Raw genomic sequence first — 22,946 nt, 5'->3', positions numbered from 1 at the left:
TAAGTAATATCTACCAGGTTCATCAAATCCTAATAGGATTCAGACAAAAGTTCACCAGTTGAGATTTGTGTTGAGCAAGTCTGACAACACCAGAAACATTTTCCTTGGATAAATAAATTTAATGAATAATCATAGCACAACTGAACCTAAGGAGAAGGCAAGCAGGTATTAATGAACCTTCTGTAGTTCTATGCATGAAAATTTCTAGCGTCGAGTTTCTGAAAATTTTCCAGGAAGTCGCAACTCATGATCAGTGGACGAACGCTCCTTCTCAAGATTCATTTTCAATGATATCGCGTTATACGACTTGATGTTTTGATGCAGTGCACTTTCAACCTATAAAAGACGAATCAACGGAATCAATTAGTGGAAATTATTCACTACGAACAATAGTTTCGATTTATGAAACGCATGAATGAAATCGGAGTCCAGACTGATTCACTACACGCAAAAACCTTGTCGAGAATTGAAAAAAGAGCTTCAAATCTTGTGAAGTCAAATGACAAATTACTACTCCGAGTCTTCTCATTGATACTCGATTTGATGGAATCTCCTTTAGAAGTGTTCAACTGCAAGTTTCTTGTAGCTCGAAGCTGCATACAAATACGAATTCATTTCCAGTAAGAGAAACTGAAAAACATAATAGTGATGATGAATTCAAATATTGTACTTCTTTTGACAGTGTTCTACGAGCAATGGAGATTGCAGATCAAGAAGCTTTGCGGCTTCCGCCATTGAAGCTTCTTCTTCCTCCGACTTCTGAGGCTTGCGTGGCCGTCCGTGCATTCCGGTGAACTACGTGTTCTTCGATAGGATCAAAATCAACGAAGCATAAGAAGATTCAACACCAAACGAAGAAACAAGAGAGAGAGAGAAATTATGGGCGTTCATTTTGAGTTGAAGCGCGGGAGGAGAATAGGGGAATGAACGTTGAGCTGTTTTTGGCAACTTTATTATGTACTCAATTAAACGAATCATGACACGTGTATTTTTTCTTTTTTTCTTTTTTCCTATCCATCCAATATCATTCAAATTTTATTTATAAAAATAAAAATTATAGTGTGAATATGAAGGTAGTTAGGTGTTCTTTTTTAATTCTAATGAACTTAGTCACAGTTAGAATAGTTAATTTTATTGTTAATGCTTTTATTTTAGCATAATAATTATTTGATTTTTGAATCCGGAAATAATTAGCTTAGAATTCAAAATTTACTCTCCAAAAAAATTAAATTACAAATTTAATATGAAAAAATTAAAATTTAAATCTTGATAAAACTAATTTATCATGTTTGTGAGATTTAAATTTTCACTTTTTATAATTTTTTTTATCAAATTAAATATTAATAAAGTTTTATAAGGATGAGCTACAAATTTTTTTTTTTCAAAAAATTAAAATTGTAATTAAAAAAAAAAATAATTTCGGGACGTTTTTAAAAAATAACAATATTTGCAATTTATAAAAGTGGGTAAGAAGATTTGGTTGGTTGATGTGAGCCCCACTCCTGTGCCTGCTTGTCTATCGTCGACCAGTGCACCCTCACCGTCTCCGATAAGTCGGTATTTTGCAACTGCTCCACATCGGTTTTCCGGCGTCTTTAAACAATTACGAGAAGTCTCGTCGGACGGTCACTCTGCACTTGTAAGTTTCTCTGTTCTCCATATATATATATATATATATATATATATTTTTTTTTTCAGTACTTCACTCTATGGTGACGATTCCATAATTTTCTCTGTCGTTCAAGTATTTGCAGGGTTTAGGGTTTTGGCTGACTTTCAATTTGAGGATTTTGTTCATTGTTGTTTCTACAGGCTTCTCTTACTTTTTCGGTTCTTTTCATGCGATTTCATTACGGGCTCTATAATGATTGAGATCAAAGAGAAGCCAAAGAAAGGAACAATCAGTAACGAAGATAGTTCCGCCGTATTGGAAAGGTATTAGGCCTTCTGATTCATGCCATTTTTTTCGTTCTGTTTATGGCTATCTGTTACTGCTGAGTTTTTGACGTCAAAATATTTGGATGCCCTTTAATGAGGGATTTTCTTGCTTGTGTGACAGATATTCAGTAAGGACGATATTTACTTTGCTTCGGGAGGTGGCTCATGTTTCGGAAGTGAGAATTGATTGGGACAAGTTGGTGAAGAACACGTCAACTGGGATTTCTAATGTTCGGGAGTATCAGTTGTTATGGCGGCACTTGGCTTATCGTCATACGTTACTGGAAAACGTGGATTCTGTTACTGATCCATTGGTCAGTTTTGCATTTTTTTCCTCAAGTTTCTGTTGATGCCATGATATTTGACGATGCATTTACCTTTTTTTTTCTTTAAGTATTAGAATTGTGAGCTTAAGAAAGTATGAGAAATCAATCTGAATTGGATGTTCACCAGAAATGGAAAGAAAATATGATTTTACTAATATAGCTTTTCCTATCAAAGTAAATTTGACAGTTCTTGTCTGGATTTTTTGAATTTAAAGTGCCTTAGAATCCAGTGGGAATAAATTGATCTTACCATTATATGAGATGATTTTGTGCTGCTATGCTTTCCGCCACAGGTGGTCGTTGACTGTTTCGTTATGATTTGTATGATCTTTGAGTTCATTCTAGGTTTTGCTATTTCATTCATGCCATCTGGTTTGTATGATCCACTTTTCTTGTTCACTGATATTATAAATTGTCTCATTGTGTGGCTGTTGGGAGCCTATTCCTCCAATAATTTATTTGATTTTGGGTATATATCCACTGTACTACAGCATTTTGAACCAGACTTTTGACATTTGAAAGAGTCTTTCTGGAAGAGAAATAGTTGAATTTGATGGCACGCGATTACAAGCGATTATCTAAGTTTAAATTTGCTAGGGGGAGATGCTCATAATTTGAAACTCTTACATTACATTTCTGATTTTCTTATATAGATGTTTGGTTTACAGGATTATGACAGTGACTTGGATTTTGAAATAGAACCTTTTCCATCTGTTAGCAATGAGTCCTTGAATGAAGCTGCCGCATGTGTGAAGGTCAGTCCATTGGTCGTGGAACGTTTTTTTTTTTCCCCTTGTGATCATGTGCTTTTGAACTTTGATGTCCTCAAAATTTAAGATAAAAGTTTTTCCGGACAATGAAAATCTGTTTGCAGTTCCAGGTTTAGTTAGACTGCATCTTTAGTTTCGAATTGATGTGCTGGCAGGTATTGATTGCTAATGGTATACCAAGTGAGTCAGATGTTCCAAGTAGTTCTGTAGTTGAGGCCCCATTGACTATCGGTATATCATCGAACAGTCGACCATTTAGAGCCAGTCTTGAAAATCCTCAATCTGCTTGTTTGATGCAAGGAATGTATGTTACCGTTCCTATTTCGGTTCAGAGACAGCCTCTTCCAACACCATCAGCAACTGAAGTATTTGACGTGAATGGAGCAGCTGGTGGCAATGCAGCTTCTCGAAAAAGAAGAAAACCTTGGTCGAAGACGGAGGATTTGGAATTGATGGCTGCTGTGGAGAAGTATGGTGAAGGGAACTGGGCAAATATCTTGAAAGCAGACTTCAAGGGGGATAGGACTGCGTCACAGCTATCTCAGGTGTTCTTTCGTACTTTCCCTCCATTGCAATGAACTTTGTTTATGTACATTTTGCTATTGTCTACTACATATAAACAAGGTATAATTGGGGATAAACTTAAAAGAGATGAACCTCAGAAGGTTACTTCTACACCATTATCCACTGTTGTGGGGCCATGGTGTCTGGGATTTCACCATGTTTTCCCCGGAATCCCAGCAACAGAGTGTTTCATCGTATGAATCTAAATTTTTATGATGTCCTAACTGCTCAAGCTCACTGCTAGTAGATATTGTCCACTTTGGGCTTTCCCTCAAAGTTTTAAAATGCGTCCACTAGGTAGAGGTTTCCACACCCTTAGAAGGAATGCTTTGTTCCCCTCTCCTACCGATGTGGAATCTCACAATCAATCCTCCTTGGGGGCCCACCGTCCTCGCTGGCACACCACCCAATGTCTGCCTCTGATACCATTTATAACAGCCCAAGCCCACTGCTTGCAGATATTATCCTCTTTGGGCTTTTCGTTCCGGGTTTCTCCTCAAGGTTTTAAAACGCGTCCACTAGGGAGAGATTTCCACACTCTTAGAAGGAATGCTTTGTTCCTCTCTTCAACCGATGTGGGATCTCACAGATGTTCTAATCAAGTAATAACTTCTTGTTGTCGCCTTAAAATTTTGAAGTCTTGTTTATGATTGAATATTCATTCCTTTTTGTTTCTTTTAATTTTAATTTCATTGTCCTTAGAGGTGGTCCATTATTCGGAAGCGACGTGGTAAGTTGAGTGTGGGAGCTAACACCACAAGTACTCAGACATCTAAAGCTCAGATTGATGCTGCACACCGCGCATTGTCCCTTGCCCTTGATTTGCCTGTGAATAACTCAAAATCAGGTTGCTCTATAACTGACCTTCCATTCAAAGTACTGATTTTGCAACCTCTGAAGCTTCTAACACTTGACGTGGTTATTGTTTAAGTTTGATATCTCAAGTTTGAGGAGGATTGTAATGAATTTTGTTGCATTTATCTCTCAATGGTTTTTGCTGCTTCCATTTCTACATATTTTGAATGTTTTCTATGTTTACCTGTAGCAGCAAATTCAAACATGAATAGTAGCACTGTCTCTTCTACAAGTGGTGCCGAAGCTCCGGTTCAAATACAGAATCAGTCTCCACAGGTTCTCGTGCCCTTACGGCCTCTGCAGGTGAAGCCTTTACCTTCAGCAGCGAAATCAGGAATCAACACTGCCAAGAATACGTTGATGATGAAGTCTACTCACAATTCTGATTCTATAGTTAGAGCAACTGCTGTAGCTGCAGGGGCCCGGATTGTTTCTCCATCCGATGCTGCGTCTCTAATGAAAGCTGCACAGACTAAAAATGCCATCCACATAAAATCCAAATGTGTTTCTTCAATCCAGCCACCCGTGCTTGGTAATGCATCGACGCACTTGGATGCACGGCCCAGTGTACATTATATTTCTACCGGAAGAACAGCAACTCCAGGCTCAAACTACGTCGGTGGTAAATCTACTATGGCTGGTAAGTACTCGATGAAGTATGTCTCCCCAAAAGCTCCGTATAATTGTTCTACTGCTGTTTCGACAAACCCACCATCAAATCAAATAAGCCCAACAACTGAGTCTCCATTGAAGCAAGAGGTTAAGAGTTCAGAAGAATGCAAAATTTCCAAGCCAATCATTACTTCGAAAGACGATTTTCGAGAAAATAGAACTGTCGTAAGAGATGTCTTTGCTTCACAAATATCAGATTGGGAATCGGGAAGTCGTTCAACTTGCATTGAGAATCAAAATACTTCTTTGAATATGGAGATAGATGAAAATGATATTAAAGCGGCATGCCCCAAGCAGGACGAAAATAAAACGAAGGCAAATGATGTCAAGATTAGGGGGTGACCAAATGTAGAAGGAAACAAGAACAAATCTATACCATATAATCATGGGAGCCATAGCACAAACAACGAACAGCAGAATTCGACATTGCAGTAGGTAGAAGCACAAAAATTGTAGGTACTATTGTACAAATGATGAACAGCCAAGCTCGACGAGCATGGTATTAGTAGGCGAATGCACAGAAACATCAGTAAGTGTAAGTAGTGGGTTATACAGCAACAAAGAATTCCAGGTTTTCTTGCTAGAGAATGAACATTAATTTTTCAGTTTTTTTTTTTATTTTTTATTTTTTTAAAATTCTAATAATTAGTTTAGTGTGCATATATAGTGTTTCCGTTCCTTGGATTCCCTTCTCCCGAAGTGACAGGGCTATTTTGCCGAGTTCCTTTTGGGTTTGGGTCGTGGGGTCGATGCAAATCCCAATGACGATACTAAAATTTGGAAGCTTATATTCTTCAACGGTAAAAGAAAAATGTATAGCTCTTTTTATCTGTAATTGAAGGTATAATTGGTTCTTGAAATATATGGATTTTTCTTCCTTTCATGTCATTGGCGAAATTACACCCTCAAAATCTCATCACTGAGGTAGAGGCCCTTCTAGATCACTATATTGTTTCTGTAGTTGTGGATTTGAACATTAGAAGAGTGATGGCTTTTGCTTCTTTAACTTAATCCCAAACAAGAAAGACTGTAAAGGAATTCGTGTTCGGATTAGTGATTTCGATTGAGATCGAATGCTCTTGCCTGCTGAAATATCAAATTCTTGATCAAGTCGTTCCAGAGCCTCCTCGACGTGGGCTTGTAGTGCTTTTACCCGAACCTGACCGGCTTGTAATTCGTCGGCTATCTTCCTATTTTCCTGCTTCATGTTGAGTACTTCACCTTGAAACTTCGCGGATTGGTAATCACTCAGTTCTGTCTTTTCTTCAGCTGAACCTTCATCTGTGATTATTGATATTTCATTTTGTATGTTGGTTAAGGATGAAAATCTACTGCTTACTTCATCTTTCAGTACTGCACTGTGTTCCAACCAAAGCGATAATTCGGTTTGTATCTCTCTCAATTGCGTGTATATTGGCCGAGCATCAGATTCCGTTGTATGTTGATGAATATGTTGATGTTTCACGCTTCCTTCTTGCTTGTTTTCTCTCAACTTTTGCAGCTCTGATTGCAGATCTTGGATTGATGTCTGGAATTTTTGAATCTGGTGGACTGTAGTGCTAAATCTCAGCCAGAATTCGAGATTCATCTCTAGTTGTTCATCGATATCGGAGCGGATTCTTTCTTCTATCGGTGACATGGTAATGGATTTATCAACCCCAGTTGCCTTTTTGTTTACATCCTCTTTTTTAGGCAAGCTTCTTGCATTTTTCAATGATCTGTTGCTTCCTTCTGTTGGCTCATTACTTGAACAAACATAAGAATCAGGAGTCGAAACTTGATCTGTATATGGAGTTGAGGATTCGGAATGCAAGTAGCTAGGAGCCTCGTGAATGCCATCTTGGGGTTGTTCCTGGTTCGTATCCATCGTGTTAGTGTCGTCATCTGTTTCAGCATTATTCACTAATGATTTTATGACGTCGTCTTTAGACGAAATAGTGTTCTTCAGTTCTTTAACCTGCTTTGCCAATTCAAAGATGCTATCGCGGTTCTTTTGTTCGACTTCACTTAACTTGTTTCTTACATCCTTATAGTCCCTTAGAACTGATGTATACTCCTCCAGTAAAATATTCTCTCTATCTTCTAATCCCTTTAAGAACAGCTGCCTCAAGGTCGGACGCTGCTTTTCTTCCTCCTGCAATCCATTTTCCTCCAAATCAAGGAGCCGCGGTCTCTCTTCTGGAATCGACTGTTTCTGTTCCTCATCACCGAGCTTCGAAGTTTCTACTTCCCTCCTCTCCAATCCTAAATTTGTTGACGATGTTGTTGTTTCCACATCGGGATCGACCATCATCACATCTTGTAAGAAGTCACAAGTTTCAACATCATCCATCTTCATGGTCTGCAACTTATCAGATAAGTGATCAAGATTACAACTTGCTTCAGTGAAATGGGTTTGAAGGCTGTTGTTTTGTATTTCTGCATTCTGGTTTAGATTTTTCACTCCGGCTAGTTCATCCTCCAATTCCTTTATCTTCTTCTTCATGTTCTCTGAACCCTCCACAAGAATCTCCTTGTCTTCTTCCAATTGCTGGACTTTTGCTTCCAGCATATCCGTTTCGGATTTTAGTCGGCTTACGAGAGATGTCTGAGAAGAAACTGCAGCTTCAATTGTCACAATTTTATTTACAAGTTCGTCAATTTTCTCAGCCAACTCAGAAATGGTGAATGAGCTGTTTGAATCCATTTCCAGCTGCTCCCTAATCTTCTGATCAAGTAGCTCTATATCATGTTTGTTTTCTGCCGTGCAAGCAACCAGTTTGTCTGAGATTTTTGATTCTGATTCAATGCTTGAATCCTCTTGTAAATCACTCGATTCATAATGATCGGTTGGTGATGGAAGGAGCTTGCATTTGAGGCTCTCAAACCTCGCACAAACTTCCTTGATTTTACTGTTCTTTAGTCTTGTTTCTTTAACTGTTTTCTCTTGTTCCTCTTGCAACTTGGCCAGAGTTTCTCGACAGGATTTTAAAGCCGTTGTCGTCATTAACGTTCGAGCTTCGTCATTGTCAATGATAGTGCCAATGCCGAACTCATCCTGTAAGTTGCTGACTCTTTTTTGCATATTTGTGATACTTTCTTCAATGTCCCAATATTTCTCGCACTCACGTTCGTATAAGCTCTTCACGAATTCCATTTCGGTCTGTCGGGCTAGAATTTCTTTTTGTAGTATATCGATCTCTTTTAAGGCTTCTGTTTTGTTCAGCCCTGATTTTGGAGTTGAAGCAGCTCTACTTCTAGGAGTGCTAGTATTTCTCTTGAGTTTTGAGTTTTTTATCATGGAAGGACTTCTAAAACACTTCTTAGGAAGCTTCGGAACTTCTGGGATTCCTAGTTTTGGTGAGCCGCCATCCAATTCATTTGGAAACTGGTGAGGACTTTCGGTTGAAACAGATTCTCGAGGGAAAAAATTAGCTTCACAGTCGTCGTCATCAATCGTGTAATGAACTCGTTCAGGATAGATCGAAGCTATTGTCCGATTTGCGCCTTGAAACTCTTTCGATAGGTGATCATATTTCTCTGCTAAAGCTCGGTATGACCGGAAAGAATCTTCTACATGCTCTACAAGTTCAGGTCTCTTCTTATAATACATTTCAGCTCTCTCTGCAAATGAATCCCCATCGCCTTCAATGATTCTCATCATGTTATCAACCTTCTCCTCCATGTCTACAATTCCAGAAGCATATCCATGTCAGTTCAAATTTCATTTTAAAACCCTAGCTGCTAATGATTTTACAGTGAACAAAGTCTGCAATCTTCTAGCTCAGATAGCGAAAAAGAAAAAAAGAAAATCGATCAAATACAGGTCTTAAACATTCCAATACAACTGAATCATCAGTACACACCAAAAATACTACAATTTAGGAACAGAGCATTGATACCTACAATTTACGCACTCACATTACGCGTAAGATAACTTTCAAACTCAAATCAATCAATGCTCGGGGCGTAAAACCAGTTAGGGATTCATAATCGAGAAACTTGAATCAAGAATGCAGAGGAAGAAAAGCAAATGCAAACGTACCGTGGAGGTTCTGTTCGAGCCATTTTGATTGCTTCGTCCTGACGTGACTAGCCCACCACCATGAATACGCATTACTAGCAGCTCTCTGCAACATCCGAAGAAAAGAAGAAAACGATCGCCGATGATGATAAACGCGTAACGAACAACAAAAATGTTCGATACGGAAAGATCACAGGCGGTAGCAGGTTACAGTAGTGGAGGAAAATCTTCAAAAATGTCTACAAAATCGCAAAAAAAAAAAAAAAAAGATAAAGATGAAGAGAAACGGCGCCAGAGAGCAATGGAGATGAGATTGAGAACAATGCGAGAGAGATCACAGGCCGTCTTCTGTCATGGATGAGAGGATGCACCGGCTTGTTTATAGGTGTTGGGAATGGAGGACCAAGCCCTTCTATCAGTGCCAGGTGGCAATTCCAGGCTGGCCTTTCTTTTTTATTTTTTTGATAATGTTGGCCAATCTTTCTTCTTCACACACTGTCTCTCTCCATTCTGTTATTAAAATTTTATCTTTTAATTAATTTAAAACTAATCTAAAACTACAAAAGAAAAAGAAGAAAAAAAAAAAACAATAATAATAACAAATATATTAAATAATAAATAATAAAACTGATCTAACTCTTTCCGTTGTCTTCGTTGAAACATGTTTGTTTCTTTGTTAAATCGCTTCACCCGTTCAATAAAATCGTATGTATCGATTCTATTAACTGTAGTGACGTGATATTAATGAAAATGAGTATATTCTACAATAATATTTAAACATGACCCATCTTTATAACAACTTAAGTTCACTGTTAGTTGATATTATCCGTTTTGACCTGTTACGTATTGCTGTCATATTTTAAAATGTGTTTGCTAAGGAGAGGTTTCCACCTCCTTATAGGAATGTTTCGTTATTCTCTCCAACCAATATGGAATTTAAAAAAAAATTTAAAAATTATTTTTGTTATCTTTCATTTATATATATATATATAGTCAGGGCGGGTCGCTTGAGTGTCAAAACCAAGCGGTGGTTGTTTTTTCTTGGCTTATCGAACCAGCGTATGTCCATTCCTCCTTTGATGAAGTAGGTCAGCCTAAGCTTAAAGTAAGGGAAAGGCCCTCGTTCATTAGTAAGTTGTCTAAAGGTATTTCGTAGCCCTTTCATATTTTTTTAATAGAATTGGTAAGCGCTGCCGCCATTTCTAGGACCGACCGACGCCTCACCTGCACAAATACCTACGTAGCGTAGTGTCGGTGGCACATTCAACATAACGTTCGGACTCATGTACCTTCCTGAACTAGGGGTCTTCGAGCCTGCTACATATATATATATATGCGTGTTATTGGTTTGTTGCTTATTCCTTAACTTTTTTAAATAAAGGGATAATAATATTTCGTAACTTTTAACTAATAAATTATACTTGAAAATATTGATAACTAAATAATGTTATTATATATTTATTAATTGATTATTTGGTGCATTATGACGACACTCGCTCGTGACACATCACGTATCGAAGCAGAAATAGAAGGTAAATATTAATATTATTCCTTTAATATTTTCTTAATATACATATTTTCATTTAAGACAATTATTTCATACATTTATAATAAATCTATTTTTAAATATATTTATTTAACATTTCATAATTATTTTGATCATACTACAAATTTCATTCTAAATAGTCAGTACATTTAGTTGTTCATAAATATAAATTCATTGTATTTGTTTGTCACTAGTATCGTGTTATTATATGTATCATTTTTTAAAAAATAAAAAATAAAAATACCAATACATTAAAATATATATATATATATATATATATATATATGTAATATTACTTCGCATGAAATTAAAAAAATTATAAAAAAAAAAAAAATTATAAAACATATTTGATTTTTTAGAATTAAAGTTTTTTTAGAAAGCCAAAAATATATTTTAACCAAGAAAAAGGGGTTTTCAAGGAGGGTTTAAATATATCAGGCAATCCTCAAAATATCGCGACACTATACAGCTCGAACTAGCCGTCGGACTCGCCGTCAGTCGTCAGATTCTCCGGCTGCCGAAGATGGATTGCTTGACCTCCTACTTTTTACCCGCCACATTAGCCTTCTCTAAGTCCTCCGTTTCAGCTTCTAAGCTGCCATTTTTCGCCGCCGCTCGTGGAGCCTTGCCGGTGTTTGGTGTTCTCAGAGCCTCTCGTACCGCCGATGCGCCGCTGTCCGTCGACGATTCGCCGGAAAACCGCGATGATAAGGAGGTTAAACTTTGGGGCGGTCGTTTCGAGGAGAGCGTTACCGATGCGGTTGAGCGATTTACCGAATCGATCTCCTACGATAAGCAGCTTTACAAGCACGATATCAGAGGGAGTCGAGCTCATGCTTCAATGCTAGCTAATCAGGTTCTTTTGATTCCTCTATTTCTTTGACTAAATACAATCGAATTTGTTAAATATCATTGCATTTCGTTCAACTTCACTAACAATCTTGCAGAATAATAGAAATGAATTCGTTTTGCCATTGTGAGGGGATTTTATCTTGTAGTTTCTTTCCTGAGAAGTGTAATTGAGCGTATACATTGATTTAAGATTGCGGATAACATTTAAACTCCTTAGCATAATCGTAGTTTACCAGTTGGCTAGTTGGTTGAATTTGTTCGTGAATATTTTCCTTTTTGTGTCTTTAAAGATTGGAAACTTATTACTTTAGGGATTGATGAGTGTTGCTGAAAGGGACAGTATCATTGAAGGTTTGGATGAAATTGAGAGGCGAATTGAAAGTGGTGATTTTGTTTGGAGAACAGATAGGGAGGATGTTCATATGAACATTGAGGCTGCCTTGATTGATATGATTGGTGAACCTGCGAAGAAGCTACATACTGCTCGAAGCCGCAACGATCAAGTTCTAACTGATTTTCGATTGTGGTGCCGGGATGCAATTGATGCTATATTAGATGCTATTAGGTACCTTCAAGTTTCCATGGTAACTCTGGCATTGAAGAACGAGGGATTAATCGTTCCGGGCTATACTCATTTACAAAGAGCGCAACCGGTTCTACTTCAGCATCTTCTCTTAGCCTTTGTTGAGCAGGTAAGCTTCTTCTGGTACAGTTCCTCTGCCTTCCTTTGCCGCAGCCTAAGAGCTTGTTTTCAACTAATCAGTATAAGCAGTAGACAACATGTACATGCATGAATATTTTTCATTCCTTGCAATGGATGCTAGCAGTAGCACTATGCTGCTACTTGATGGGATTATGTAACTACTTGATGGGATTATGTAATAGTTCAAGCCCGCCGTTAGCACATATTGTCCTCTTTGTTGGGCTTTCCCTCAAGGTTTTTAAAACGTGTCTGCTAGGAAGATGTTTCCACACCCTTATAAGAAATGCTTCATTCCCCTCTCCATCTGATGTGAGATTTCACAATCCACTACCATTGGGGGTCCAGCGTCCTCGTTGACTCACCTCCCAGTGTTTGGCTCTGATACCATTTGTAATAGTCTAGTCCACCGCTAGCAGATATTGTCCTTTTTGGGCTTTCTCTTATGGGCTTCCTCTCAAGGTTTTTAAAACGTGTCGGCTAGAAAGAGGTTTTCACACCCTTAAAAGGAATGCTTCGTTCCTCTCTCCAACCGATGTGTGATCTCACAATCAACCCCCTCTAGGAGCCCAACGTCCTCGCTGACACACCTCCCGGTGTCTGGATTTGATATCATTTGTAATAGTCCAAGCCCACGCTAACAGATATTGTCCTCTTTGGCTTTCCCTTATTTATACCTTCATTTTTTAGTCAGAAACAGACATTCTTGTTAAATAAAAGAACTATAGCTTATATTATATTCACACATAGGTATTGTCATTCTATATATCATTTTTTAGAAAGCCATGGGAGCTTGTGCAACCTCAATTGTACATTGAAAACGTTAGGATTTATATGTTGATCCTTTGCTATTGGACAAATCAATGGTGGTTATCTGATCTCACTTTGATTGATTTTTTCCTTTTCTAATGATCAGTTTACAAATGAATCAATAGTTTATCGTTAAATTTGCACTACAATCAACCTTGATCATGGTTTCCTAAATAAAATGAGGTTATAAGCAGTTTCTTACTTCTCTCTCTCAACTTAAAATTTCTAGAGGTCTTGATCGTTGTAAAATCATTGTTTTATAGCTTGAAAGAGATGCTGGTCGTTTGTCGGATTGCAGAGTTAGGCTAAATCTTTGCCCGCTAGGTGCATGTGCGCTGGCTGGCACTGGCCTTCCTATTGATCGTTTTATGACTGCTGAGGCTTTAGGGTTCACCGCTCCCTTGAGAAATAGGTATTACGCTTCACTAAAAAGATCATCTTCTTGTGTGTGTGTGTGTGGTAGTTTATATCAGCGTGCCAAATTTACGATCGTTGGCACGTGAATGTATGTATGTATGCATATACTCTTTTGTCTCCTTCACTTTAATAAATAATTTAAGCCATAAATTTAAGCCATAAAACTCCGTTGGGATGTCTACTGCTAACAGATATTGTCATCTCCTTAGCATACGTGTTTTAAAGCCGTGAGGCTAACGGCCATACGTAAGGGGCCGAAGGGGAACAATATCTACCAGAGGTGTGCTTGGACCTTTACAAATGGTATCAGAGCCAGACACCGGACGGTGTGCGAGCAAGGACACTGGGGCCCCAAGGGGGGTGGATTATGAGATCCCACATTGATTAGAGAGGGGAACGAAGCATTCCTTATAAGGGTGTGGAGACCTCTCCCTTGCATGTTTTAAAACCTTGAGGGAAAATCCAAAGAGGACAATATCTGCTAACGGTGGGCTTGAGCTGTTATAGGAGAGGGGAATGAAGCATTTCTTATAAGGGTGTGGAAACCTCTCCCTAGCAAACACGTTTTAAAACCTTGAAGGGAAATCCAAAGAGGACGATATCTGCTAGTGGTGGGCTTGAGTGGTTATAGAATGAACCAACTTCCATGTTAGGAGGCCAATGAAATTTAGTTGATTCTGCTTCCACTGTCTATAAGGAGTTTAAATTACTTTTCTTTTCGTATCTAGTTGTATCATATCAGTAGTGATTGTTCTTTATCTTTACAGTATCGATGCAGTTTCAGATCGAGATTTTGCCTTGGAATTTCTTTCTGCCAATGCCATCACCGCCATCCATCTTTCAAGGCTAGGAGAAGAATGGGTGTTGTGGGCTTCCGAAGAGTTCGGATTCATAACACCCAACGATTCTGTTTCAACTGGAAGTAGCATAATGCCTCAGAAGAAAAATCCCGATCCGATGGAACTTGTTCGTGGGAAGTCGGCTAGAGTCATCGGAGACTTGGTCACCACTCTCACTTTATGCAAAGGTCTGCCTTTGGCCTACAATCGTGATTTGCAGGTAAATCTTTACACATTTTGTTTTGACCATTTGTAGCATGTATGAGAAAGGGTTGACACTTCCAAGGTGAATGCTGTTGAGCCTTACACGACAGGAGTGTGTTTTTGTTGTTTAGGCAATTTTAGTTCCCTGGTGAATGCTTCATTTTACTGTATGCCATTTTCTTTGTCATAAAAAACGTTTCAATATTGAACAGGAAGACAAGGAACCTGTATTCGACAGCGTAAAAACAATATTGGGGATGCTCGAAGTGTCAGCTGAGTTTGCTCAGAATATTTCGTTCAATCGGGAGAGAATCGAAAAGGCTTTACCTGCTGGTTATCTCGACGCCACAACACTTGCCGATTACCTCGTGAAGAAGGTAACTAGTCCCTATTGGTTTTCCTCAAAACGTAGTTCTTGCAATAACTATATCGAAAGCAGCATCGAGTCGTCTGTTATCGTAATGAGTAGCATATTTATATTAGCCAAACGACGACCTCATTTCAATACTTCTAAGGTCATCGAGGCCTCCATTGTTGAATGCTTTATTGCGTAGAATCGAATCTGATACATTCAATGACATTTCAATCCGACTATCAGTCCCCTTAATGATGCTTCTATTTGTCTCTCTTTTGAAGGGAATACCTTTCAGAACAGGCCATGATATAGTTGGAAAGTCTGTTGCCTTGTGTGTCACAAAAAGTTGCTGCCTCCAGGACTTGAGTCTGGATGAGCTAAGAAGCATAAGTCCAGTATTTGAAGAGGACGTTTACGAGTTTCTCGGGGCCGAGAACGCGATTAATAAATTTTGTTCGTATGGTTCCACAGGAGCTGCCTGTGTTGCTACTCAAATGGAATACTGGGTTAATAAACTCCAAATCAATCTGTAGATCTGGTTTGCAAGCCATCTGGAAATGGCTGTTTTCAAGTCCAAGATCCTGCAGTGCAAGCATTCTGGGGCCACAGGTACGAGTTCTAGGCAGAGTATGATGGATAACTGTGGGTTGAAATTAGGATATATTAAGGTATTTTATATGAATGTTTATTGTCGAATTTTGTATCTCTTAACTAATCGTTGATGGTTGGATTACTCTCAAAACGTTAAATAAACTTTAGTTATGACCTTCATCCCTCAAAGTTTTTAGAACGTGTATGTTAGGGAGAGGTTTTCACATCATTATAAGGAATGTTTCGGTCTCCTCTCCAACCGATGTGGGATCTCACAATTCACCCTCCTTGGGGGTCAATGTCCTCGCGTGACCGTTCAAACACATCACTGACAAATATTGTATGCTTTAGTCCAATCTGTTAGCTTTACTGTTTTAAAATATGCCTACTAATGAGAGGTTTCCACATTTTTTAAGGAATGCGTTTTGGGTATTAGAATGTATATTTTGAAAGTTAGAGAGCTAAAAAAAGCAAATGAAGAAACAAAAATTAACTAGTTTGGTCATGAAATTCATGCTAAAGAACGTGCTAGTTAGGGCAAAAGAGTCTTTTCAGTGGTTCCACTTGACGATAGTTTTCCAAATTGCGAAAGAACGTGCTAGTTTTCCAAATTGTGAAAAGGACGTGCTAGTTTTCCAAATTGCGAAAGAACGTGCTAGTTTTCCAAATTGCGAAAAGAACGTGCTAGTTTTCCAATTGCTAAAGAACGTGCTAGTTTTCCAATCGGAAGCACGCTTATCTTATTTTATTTTTGTTTTTTTTCGGTTCCCTAACAGACCCGCCAATTTCGGGAAGAATCGGAGGAAAATTTGATGGAAAATTCCAACAAGGTTGAAGCAGAACGCTTGCTTGGAATCGCTGAGAAACTCTTGCACAACCGTGATTTCACAGGCTCCAAAGATTTCGCCATCTTAGCTCAAGAAACAGAGCCTCTTTTGGATGGCTCCGATCAGATCTTAGCGGTTGCGGATGTGTTATTGGCGTCGGAGAAGCGAATCAACAACCACAATGATTGGTATTCCATTCTTCAGGTTGAACGGCAATCTGATGATTCGGATCTCATCAAGAGGCAGTATCGGAGACTCGCGTTACTTCTACATCACGACAAGAACAAATTTCCTTACGCTGATCAAGCTTTCAAGCTGGTTGCAGATTCGTGGGCTGTATTGTCCGACCACTCGAAGAAATCACTCTATGATAATGAGCTCAGTCTCTCTGCTAAGATCGATTTGTCCCAGCAGAACAAATTTCCGGTGCGCCGAAGCCAACGATCCAGTTGGAAGAAAGAGCACGAGTTTGAGAGTAACGATGGCACCAAGGCCGATCAATCTCCAAATCAGCGGGTGAAATTATCGAGTTTCTGGACCGCTTGCCCTTACTGTTACGTGTTATTGGAGTATCCTAGGGTTTATGAGGGTTGCTGTTTGCGGTGTCAGAATTGCAAGAGGGCATTTCAGGCGGTGTTGCTTCCGTCTCTTCCGCCGCTCGTTCAGGACCAGGAAGCCTACTATTGCTGCTGGGGTTTCTTTCCGATGGGGTTTGCCGCTCAAATTCCCGAGAAAGGTGGGAAGGACGGCGAAACAGCGGCACCTGCGACAGCGTTCCCCAATTGGATGCCCCCAATATTCTCTAACAAGCCGCAAGAAACTAGTGGGAATGGAAAAACTGCGGCGGCGGAGGAGACGGAGACGGGTAGTGAAAGAGCGGCGGCGGTTGCTAGGACTCCGATTGTGAGTGACATTGGCACAGGGAAGAAGAGGGGCAGGCCGCGGAAACCGCCGATTGCAGCCTAAGTTATTGTAAATTTTTTCGAGAATTATGATAATATTTATGGAGCCGATTGGAAATGCCTGATTCTCTCGTTGTTGTAGTCTTTATATTGAGCGGTTATATTCAGACGAGTTAGAACAAAGACGGCGGAAGCTGGGGAAACCTGAGGTAACATTTGGTGCAATGTTGAGCTTACTGTTTTCTTTGTTGATTTTAGGCTTCGGATGTAGAAACTAGATGGGTAGTTCCTGATTTTCCTCTGCATGTTCATATGTAATACGTAACTTTATTCAAACCACCAATGATAATTTGGAGTTCTTTATCCAACCCCATTTGAGGCTGCCACTGCCAACCATTTTCTGCAGGTTGCTATGAACACATCACAGTTCACGCCTATCATCTCATGAACTGAATTATGGATTCGAAATGGGAGTTGCCCATTTCACAGTTAATAGTTCTGTAAGTGGCTAGGTTCCTTTAATCCTGGTTTCTTCTTGAACTAAGCACCAACTATCGAACCATTTTGCAGTTAATAGTTCAGTGCCCGAGGGGGGTGAATTGTGAGATCTCACGTTGGTTGGGGAGGGGAACGAAACATTCTTTATAAGGGTGTGGAAACCTCTCCCTAACATATGCATTTTAAAAACCTTGAGGGAAGCCCAGAAGGGAAAGCCCAAAGAGGGCAATATCTGCTAACGGTGAGCTTGGGCTATTACAAATGGTATTAGAGCCAGACACTGAACGGTGTGCCAACGAGGACGTTGGGCCCCAAAAGGGGTGGATTGTGAGATCCCACATCGGTTGGGGAGGAGAACGAACTATTCTTTATAAGAGTATGAAAACCTCTCCCTAGCAGACGTGTTTTAAAAACTTTGAGGGGAAGCCCGAAAGGGAAAGCCCCAAGAGAACAATTTCTACTAGCGGTGGACTAGGGCTTGGTCTTCCTTCCCGTTGCAGATTAATTTGCACAAAAAGGTGGACTTCGAGAAAATTGTTGTTGCGAAAAGTCAGTTATTAATCAATTTGTTTGTTTCTTGATCTTGTTCACTTAGCTGCTTAAGCGTTGCTCTTCTTCTATCCGTCGTCAGCATCGACCTAGTACAATTGGCTATGGCGAAGTTCTTCCCTTCAATCAATGTTGGATTTCTGTTCGACTTCAGTCGGTAAGCAGATCAAAACTACACGTCTTATGTAATGTATCTATCAGCTTTATGACTTATAAATTAATGTGTTGAGACTGAATCTCAACCTGACTTGCTACTGTTGGTTTTCATAGTTATTGGACCTATCCATGCTTTTTTTTGCAATCTGGTTATGGGCCATAGTTGCTTTTGGTTATACCCTCTGCCCCTTTATAATCTCTTATTCAAGTGGGGTGGGGATGCGGATCTGGAAAAATAAAATTCCCCTTACTACTTTGAAGTATATATTCCCTTCATCAGTATACAGTAGATAAATTATTCTATTCTGTGAGATCTTCACTCTGTTTATAGATGAAGGAAAGTTTGTAATGCCGTAACACTTATAATTTCTCGAGGAACGACCTTATTTGAACAGGATCTGTACTATAAGTTGTACATCTGTCTCGAGTTTTAAAACTATGAATTTCTCATGAAACATATAAAATGGTTCTTGCCGAGTGTCACACTTGGCGATACGATTGTGTCCTCGAGAAAGTCATCGAGTATGATGATTAGATTAAGTGGGGGAGAGTGTCACAAATCAAGACGCTGCACGGTTGTCCCGCAGCAAGCTGGAATGCAGTAAATTCTGGCTTATTTGGTTGATTTCTGACTGATAGGTAGATTTTAACCTGATGGATAACACTATTGTGCTGGGTGTTCTATAAGATAGTGTAAAGTTTATAAGACATGGTTGACTCGGCATCGTGAATCCTCTTGATTTCGATATCGCCAAGAGCATGGATGAAGAAAGTTAGAATGATATGCAACTTCCTTGTCGATCATAGATTTTTGTTTTGAGATCTTATCCTCGAAAACTTAGCTTATTTTCCTATCTGTACACCTCTTGTATCTTCTTCTACTCCGCTCTATCATATCGCTATCCCGAACCCGATAGGAACAAGCTCATTTGTGGCCAACTTGATTGATTTGTCTCTGATGGGTTGATTTCAACTGCAAGTTCTACCGTTGGATTCTTTGTTTGTATTTGGCAGATGATCAAGGGAAGGAAAATATGGCCTTTGCTTTTCTAGGTTGGTTTGCTTTCTCAACCCACTTTTGTTCAAAGAGATGTCCTTCTCTTGCCTCTCTTCTTAGCCACTTGACAACTTGAAGGAGAAAAAAAGAAACACTTGGATTCATACCATCCTATTTTGGCCCGTGACGAACGGTTCATAGCTAATGAAACTAGACTCGACTCGACCAAACCGAAAACACAGATTACACAATCTCGAACTTTGATAACGATTCTTTTGGGGATCCCGACGTTTTGGTTTCTTCAAGTTACATGAATTCAGACTTGAAGTTGCAAATGTGTTGTTTCTATAAGAAATTCTTGAAAAAAAAGTAGGCTCAGCCTGAAAGTGAAGTGGGGAAAGATAATGACTTTGGGAGCTAAGCTAAGCAATCATGTCATGTTATTTCAAATCCTTATTGCCTTCCAAAATTTCAAATCTTACACTTCATCATTATCATTCCACCCTTCCACATGGGTTTGGCAGAGGCCAAAATTGATGGGTGTGGGTCTCTCTTTTTCTTTCCTTTTTTTTGTTCAAGCTGGAAATCCATGCGTGTATCGGGCATGAATCGGGATGGATAAAGGGTTGAATTCTTGGATTTTGTGAAAAAACTGCCAATATCTTACGTTTTCTTTCATAAATCATCAACTTTCATTCATCAGCATACTCGTTCAACCTTGACTCGGGAATAAGATTTGCTCATAAACTATAGGTGCGAGGTGTTTGGAGGTGAGCTAAAGTGGAATGACGGAAATTAAATGGCCTAAAAAGTTGGGTAAGATTTGGGGCGAGCGGTGGGCTACATTACACACACATATATATATATATATATATATATATATTCATTTTTTTATGATGCCCTTTATATGTAAGGACAAACTCTAAGGGGAGCTTTCTTTCCCTTTTTCCATTCAATCCATTTGCATAAAGAGAAAGAAGAATCTCACGAATTCAATGAACTATATAAACTAGAGAAATTACCAATTACTATTTCCTTTGGGATATATGACTCAAAATTTAAAATATGAAAAATATTCAACAATGAAAATAAAAATTCTAATTTTTTAAAAACAAATTTATTAAATTATAAATTTAATTAGTAAATTTCTAAGCGGTCGCTCAGTTAGATTATATATTTTCAACATTTCGTAACATACATAGATAAAAAAAAAAGTGAAATGATGCACGTCTTTTATATATATATATATATATATATATTCTATTTTATTTATTTAATATATCTATAAAAATTTTAAAAAATATATAAGTACGTGAAACCTATAAACAACAAAACGAAAAATTGAAAGTTTAATAATAAAACATTTAAAAATTAATCATATAATCCAATGGAAAAAGATGGCAGAAAGTAATAAATTAAAGAATGGCATCAAAAGTTTATGGTCCCAAATGTGTAGAGAGAGAGAGAGAGAGAAGTGGAGATCAAATCTTCCATTTATAGAAATAGTACTACAGATGTCGTCTTCCTCATTACACCTTTTTTTCTCTCTCTATTATTTCTTTTATTAAATAATTAATTCTAATTTTAAACCTTTCTTTTCTATGTTAATAACTATTTTTTTAATTATATTATATACTACCTTGCAACCTTTCTAAAATTATAGAAATTAAAAATTAATGTGAATTATTAAATCAAATTTAAAATATATTAGGTTCTAAGAGTTTGTAATAAAAAAATAAAATGCAAATATCTTAAATATTTTCTTTTATTTTTTTCCCGGAAGATTCTACATACCCTTTCTCTTTCCCATTATTATTATTATTATTATATTTATATTTATATTTGTTATTTAAAAAAAATGAAAAAGAAAAGGAAAAAACATGCGGAGAATGCTTCTTTACGCAATCTAAATCGAGAGAGAGAGCGGAAGTCCGTCCTCCAACATGTTCCCAAAGCCCCACCACCAACCACCGTCCCATTCTCATCCTTTTCCTCGCTCCTTCCCCGTCGCTGCAACTCCGCCGCCGCGCGGTTCTCCCTCCGCCGTCGATGAGGCTTCCGCGGCCGGCCCTTCGCCTCTCACTCACGCCATGTTCCCCAAAGAATCGGCATCCGCCGGCGACGGAGCTTCCATAGAAGTCGTCCGCCGCCCCCGAGGTCGTCCGCCGGGGTCCAAGAACAAGCCGAAGCCGGCGGCCGTTGTCGTCGCCGGCCGCGACGCTGAGCCGGCGATGAGTCCTTATGTACTTGAAGTTCCCGGTGGTAGCGATATTGTCGAGGCGGTTGTCCGATATTGCCGCCGCCGAAACACAGGGCTTTGTGTTCTCAACGCTTATGGAACCATCGCTGACGTCACTCTCCGGCAGCCGCCTTCGTCTCCTGTGGCGACCGTCACTTTCCGTGGACGATTCGATATCCTTTCCGTCTGCGCTACTTTCGTTCCTCAAACGACGTCGTTTCCTATACCTAACGGATTCACCATCACGCTAGCGGGACCACAGGGCCAGATCTTCGGCGGCTTGGTCGCCGGATCTTTAATCAGCGCCGGAACCGTCTATGTAATCGCCGCCTCATTCAACAATCCGTCGTATCAGCGGCTGCCATCGGAGGACGAGGTCAAGAAATTAACCTTCAGCGACGTGGAAGAAGACCACTCTCCGATCTCCGGCAACAAAGACAGCGAAAGCACCGCCGCTACCGAAACCTGCGGTCTTCTCCCGATGTACAGCACTCACTCATCATCGGACGTAATATGGACGCCGGCCGCCAGACAAGCGGGTCCGCCGCACCACCGCCAGTACTAATTAGTTCGATTTCCGTGTCCAATTCGTTTACCAAAATCAATTTGTGAAGTTTTCTTAGGTTTGAATTAGGGTTTCCTCTTTTGATTTTTGTTGCGTTAAATTTCTGAGTGTTTAGGGTTTAGTCCTCGAAGATTATAGAAATTCCGAAAGCGACCCTCGGAAACCCTTTGAAATTTGAACCGCCTTATTAAGAATATGATCAACACCAAAATTTTCTTTTTATTCATCTTAATATCGCGTGTTGGAATTTAATTTCCCTTTCTGAAATTCGTTCATTCATCCATTATTTATTTATTTTATTAATTGTTATGAACAACTTTTGCTAGATGAACACGACTCTCCACAATGACATGATATTGTCTACTTTGAGGGTAAGCTCTCGAAGCTTTATTTTGTGCTTCCCCGCTCCAAAAGGCTTCATACCAATGGAGCCAGTATTATTTGATTATAAACCTATGATCATTCTCTAAATCAGTGGACGTGTGAGTTTCATGTTAGAAGTTTTGTCTCTCTCTTACTCTCTCCAATTTTCACTTTTTTTTTTTTTTTCTATTTAAAAAGTTGTTTAGGGTTATTTAAATCACAATTTAATTCTCAACTAATGTAATTGAGGTAAAAGCTTACTAAGATTTAATATTTTTATAGGACTAGATTAAATTTCTTTATAAATTATGAAGGAAGAATAAAAGTAAAATAAAAGCTTACTAAGATTTAATATTTTTATAGGTTATTGTATTTTTTATTTAATTCTAAGAATTTTATAACCGGATG

The 22,946-nt window shown here is 38.9% G+C and overlaps 5 protein-coding genes across 11 annotated transcripts; 4 read left to right on the top strand and 1 right to left on the bottom strand.

Annotated features, from left to right (window-relative positions):
• The first annotated feature begins 1,485 nt into the window (after nucleotides 1-1,485).
• On the top strand, nucleotides 1,486-5,736 carry LOC111796458 (uncharacterized). Of its 5 annotated transcripts, none has more exons than XM_087124980.1 (8): nucleotides 1,486-1,639; nucleotides 1,813-1,935; nucleotides 2,060-2,252; nucleotides 2,933-3,019; nucleotides 3,190-3,579; nucleotides 4,057-4,200; nucleotides 4,301-4,445; nucleotides 4,647-5,736. In XM_087124980.1, exons 2-8 carry the CDS (start codon nucleotides 1,865-1,867, stop codon nucleotides 5,465-5,467), a joined length of 1,851 nt encoding a protein of 616 aa, XP_086981106.1. In that variant the 5' UTR covers nucleotides 1,486-1,639; nucleotides 1,813-1,864; the 3' UTR covers nucleotides 5,468-5,736. The 5 variants fall into 5 exon arrangements, with proteins under 5 accessions (XP_086981106.1, XP_086981104.1, XP_086981105.1 ...); XM_087124978.1 differs by having other exon boundaries at nucleotides 4,644-5,736; XM_087124979.1 differs by having other exon boundaries at nucleotides 1,755-1,935; nucleotides 4,644-5,736.
• Nucleotides 5,737-5,746: 10 nt separating this feature from the next.
• Nucleotides 5,747-9,632, bottom strand: LOC111796457 (protein NETWORKED 2A). Its single transcript, XM_023679066.2, has 2 exons — nucleotides 9,150-9,632; nucleotides 5,747-8,791 (listed from the first exon to the last, which is right to left on the bottom strand). The coding sequence occupies exons 1-2, from the start codon at nucleotides 9,241-9,243 to the stop codon at nucleotides 6,102-6,104; spliced, it is 2,784 nt and encodes a 927-aa protein (XP_023534834.2). The 5' UTR covers nucleotides 9,244-9,632; the 3' UTR covers nucleotides 5,747-6,101.
• Nucleotides 9,633-11,105: 1,473 nt separating this feature from the next.
• On the top strand, nucleotides 11,106-15,622 carry LOC111797568 (argininosuccinate lyase, chloroplastic). The gene is made up of 6 exons (XM_023680614.2): nucleotides 11,106-11,530; nucleotides 11,838-12,218; nucleotides 13,300-13,448; nucleotides 14,221-14,512; nucleotides 14,709-14,873; nucleotides 15,133-15,622. The coding sequence occupies exons 1-6, from the start codon at nucleotides 11,198-11,200 to the stop codon at nucleotides 15,382-15,384; spliced, it is 1,572 nt and encodes a 523-aa protein (XP_023536382.2). The 5' UTR covers nucleotides 11,106-11,197; the 3' UTR covers nucleotides 15,385-15,622.
• A 540-nt stretch (nucleotides 15,623-16,162) lies between these two features.
• Nucleotides 16,163-18,519, top strand: LOC111797386 (uncharacterized). 3 transcript variants are annotated; one of them, XM_023680371.2, is made up of 3 exons: nucleotides 16,163-17,380; nucleotides 17,578-17,671; nucleotides 18,265-18,519. In XM_023680371.2, exon 1 carries the CDS (start codon nucleotides 16,255-16,257, stop codon nucleotides 17,233-17,235), a length of 981 nt encoding a protein of 326 aa, XP_023536139.2. In that variant the 5' UTR covers nucleotides 16,163-16,254; the 3' UTR covers nucleotides 17,236-17,380; nucleotides 17,578-17,671; nucleotides 18,265-18,519. The 3 variants fall into 3 exon arrangements, with proteins under 3 accessions (XP_023536139.2, XP_023536140.2, XP_023536138.2); XM_023680372.2 differs by lacking the exon at nucleotides 17,578-17,671; XM_023680370.2 differs by having other exon boundaries at nucleotides 16,163-17,671.
• A 2,632-nt stretch (nucleotides 18,520-21,151) lies between these two features.
• LOC111797310 (AT-hook motif nuclear-localized protein 28) lies at nucleotides 21,152-22,401 on the top strand. Its single transcript, XM_023680288.2, has one exon. It carries the CDS (start codon nucleotides 21,315-21,317, stop codon nucleotides 22,173-22,175), a length of 861 nt encoding a protein of 286 aa, XP_023536056.2. The 5' UTR covers nucleotides 21,152-21,314; the 3' UTR covers nucleotides 22,176-22,401.
• Nucleotides 22,402-22,946: the final 545 nt, after the last annotated feature.

Source organism: Cucurbita pepo, chromosome 6 (genome assembly GCF_057944985.1).
Source record: "Cucurbita pepo subsp. pepo isolate OVF chromosome 6, ASM5794498v1, whole genome shotgun sequence".
NCBI lineage: Eukaryota > Viridiplantae > Streptophyta > Magnoliopsida > Cucurbitales > Cucurbitaceae > Cucurbita > Cucurbita pepo.
The sequence above is the reverse complement of the archived record's forward strand: the minus strand, read 5'-3'. Positions and strand labels throughout refer to the sequence as shown.

What these genes read in the sequence shown, in the direction of transcription:
- LOC111796458 (XM_087124978.1), top strand. Translation starts at nt 1,865, where the DNA reads ATGATTGAGATCAAAGAGAAGCCAAAGAAAGGAACAATCAGTAACGAA. An exon ending in AGTTCCGCCGTATTGGAAAG is followed by an intron (nt 1,936 to 2,059) that starts GTATTAGGCCTT and finishes CTTGTGTGACAG; the next exon opens with ATATTCAGTAAGGACGATAT. An exon ending in TGTGAATAACTCAAAATCAG is followed by an intron (nt 4,446 to 4,643) that starts GTTGCTCTATAA and finishes GTTTACCTGTAG; the next exon opens with CAGCAAATTCAAACATGAAT.
- LOC111796457 (XM_023679066.2), bottom strand. Translation starts at nt 9,243, where the DNA reads ATGTTGCAGAGAGCTGCTAGTAATGCGTATTCATGGTGGTGGGCTAGT. An exon ending in GCTCGAACAGAACCTCCACG is followed by an intron (nt 8,792 to 9,149) that starts GTACGTTTGCAT and finishes CTGGAATTGTAG; the next exon opens with ACATGGAGGAGAAGGTTGAT.
- LOC111797568 (XM_023680614.2), top strand. Translation starts at nt 11,198, where the DNA reads ATGGATTGCTTGACCTCCTACTTTTTACCCGCCACATTAGCCTTCTCT. An exon ending in TCTTAGCCTTTGTTGAGCAG is followed by an intron (nt 12,219 to 13,299) that starts GTAAGCTTCTTC and finishes ATTGTTTTATAG; the next exon opens with CTTGAAAGAGATGCTGGTCG. An exon ending in CCTACAATCGTGATTTGCAG is followed by an intron (nt 14,513 to 14,708) that starts GTAAATCTTTAC and finishes AATATTGAACAG; the next exon opens with GAAGACAAGGAACCTGTATT.
- LOC111797386 (XM_023680372.2), top strand. Translation starts at nt 16,255, where the DNA reads ATGGAAAATTCCAACAAGGTTGAAGCAGAACGCTTGCTTGGAATCGCT.
- LOC111797310 (XM_023680288.2), top strand. Translation starts at nt 21,315, where the DNA reads ATGTTCCCAAAGCCCCACCACCAACCACCGTCCCATTCTCATCCTTTT.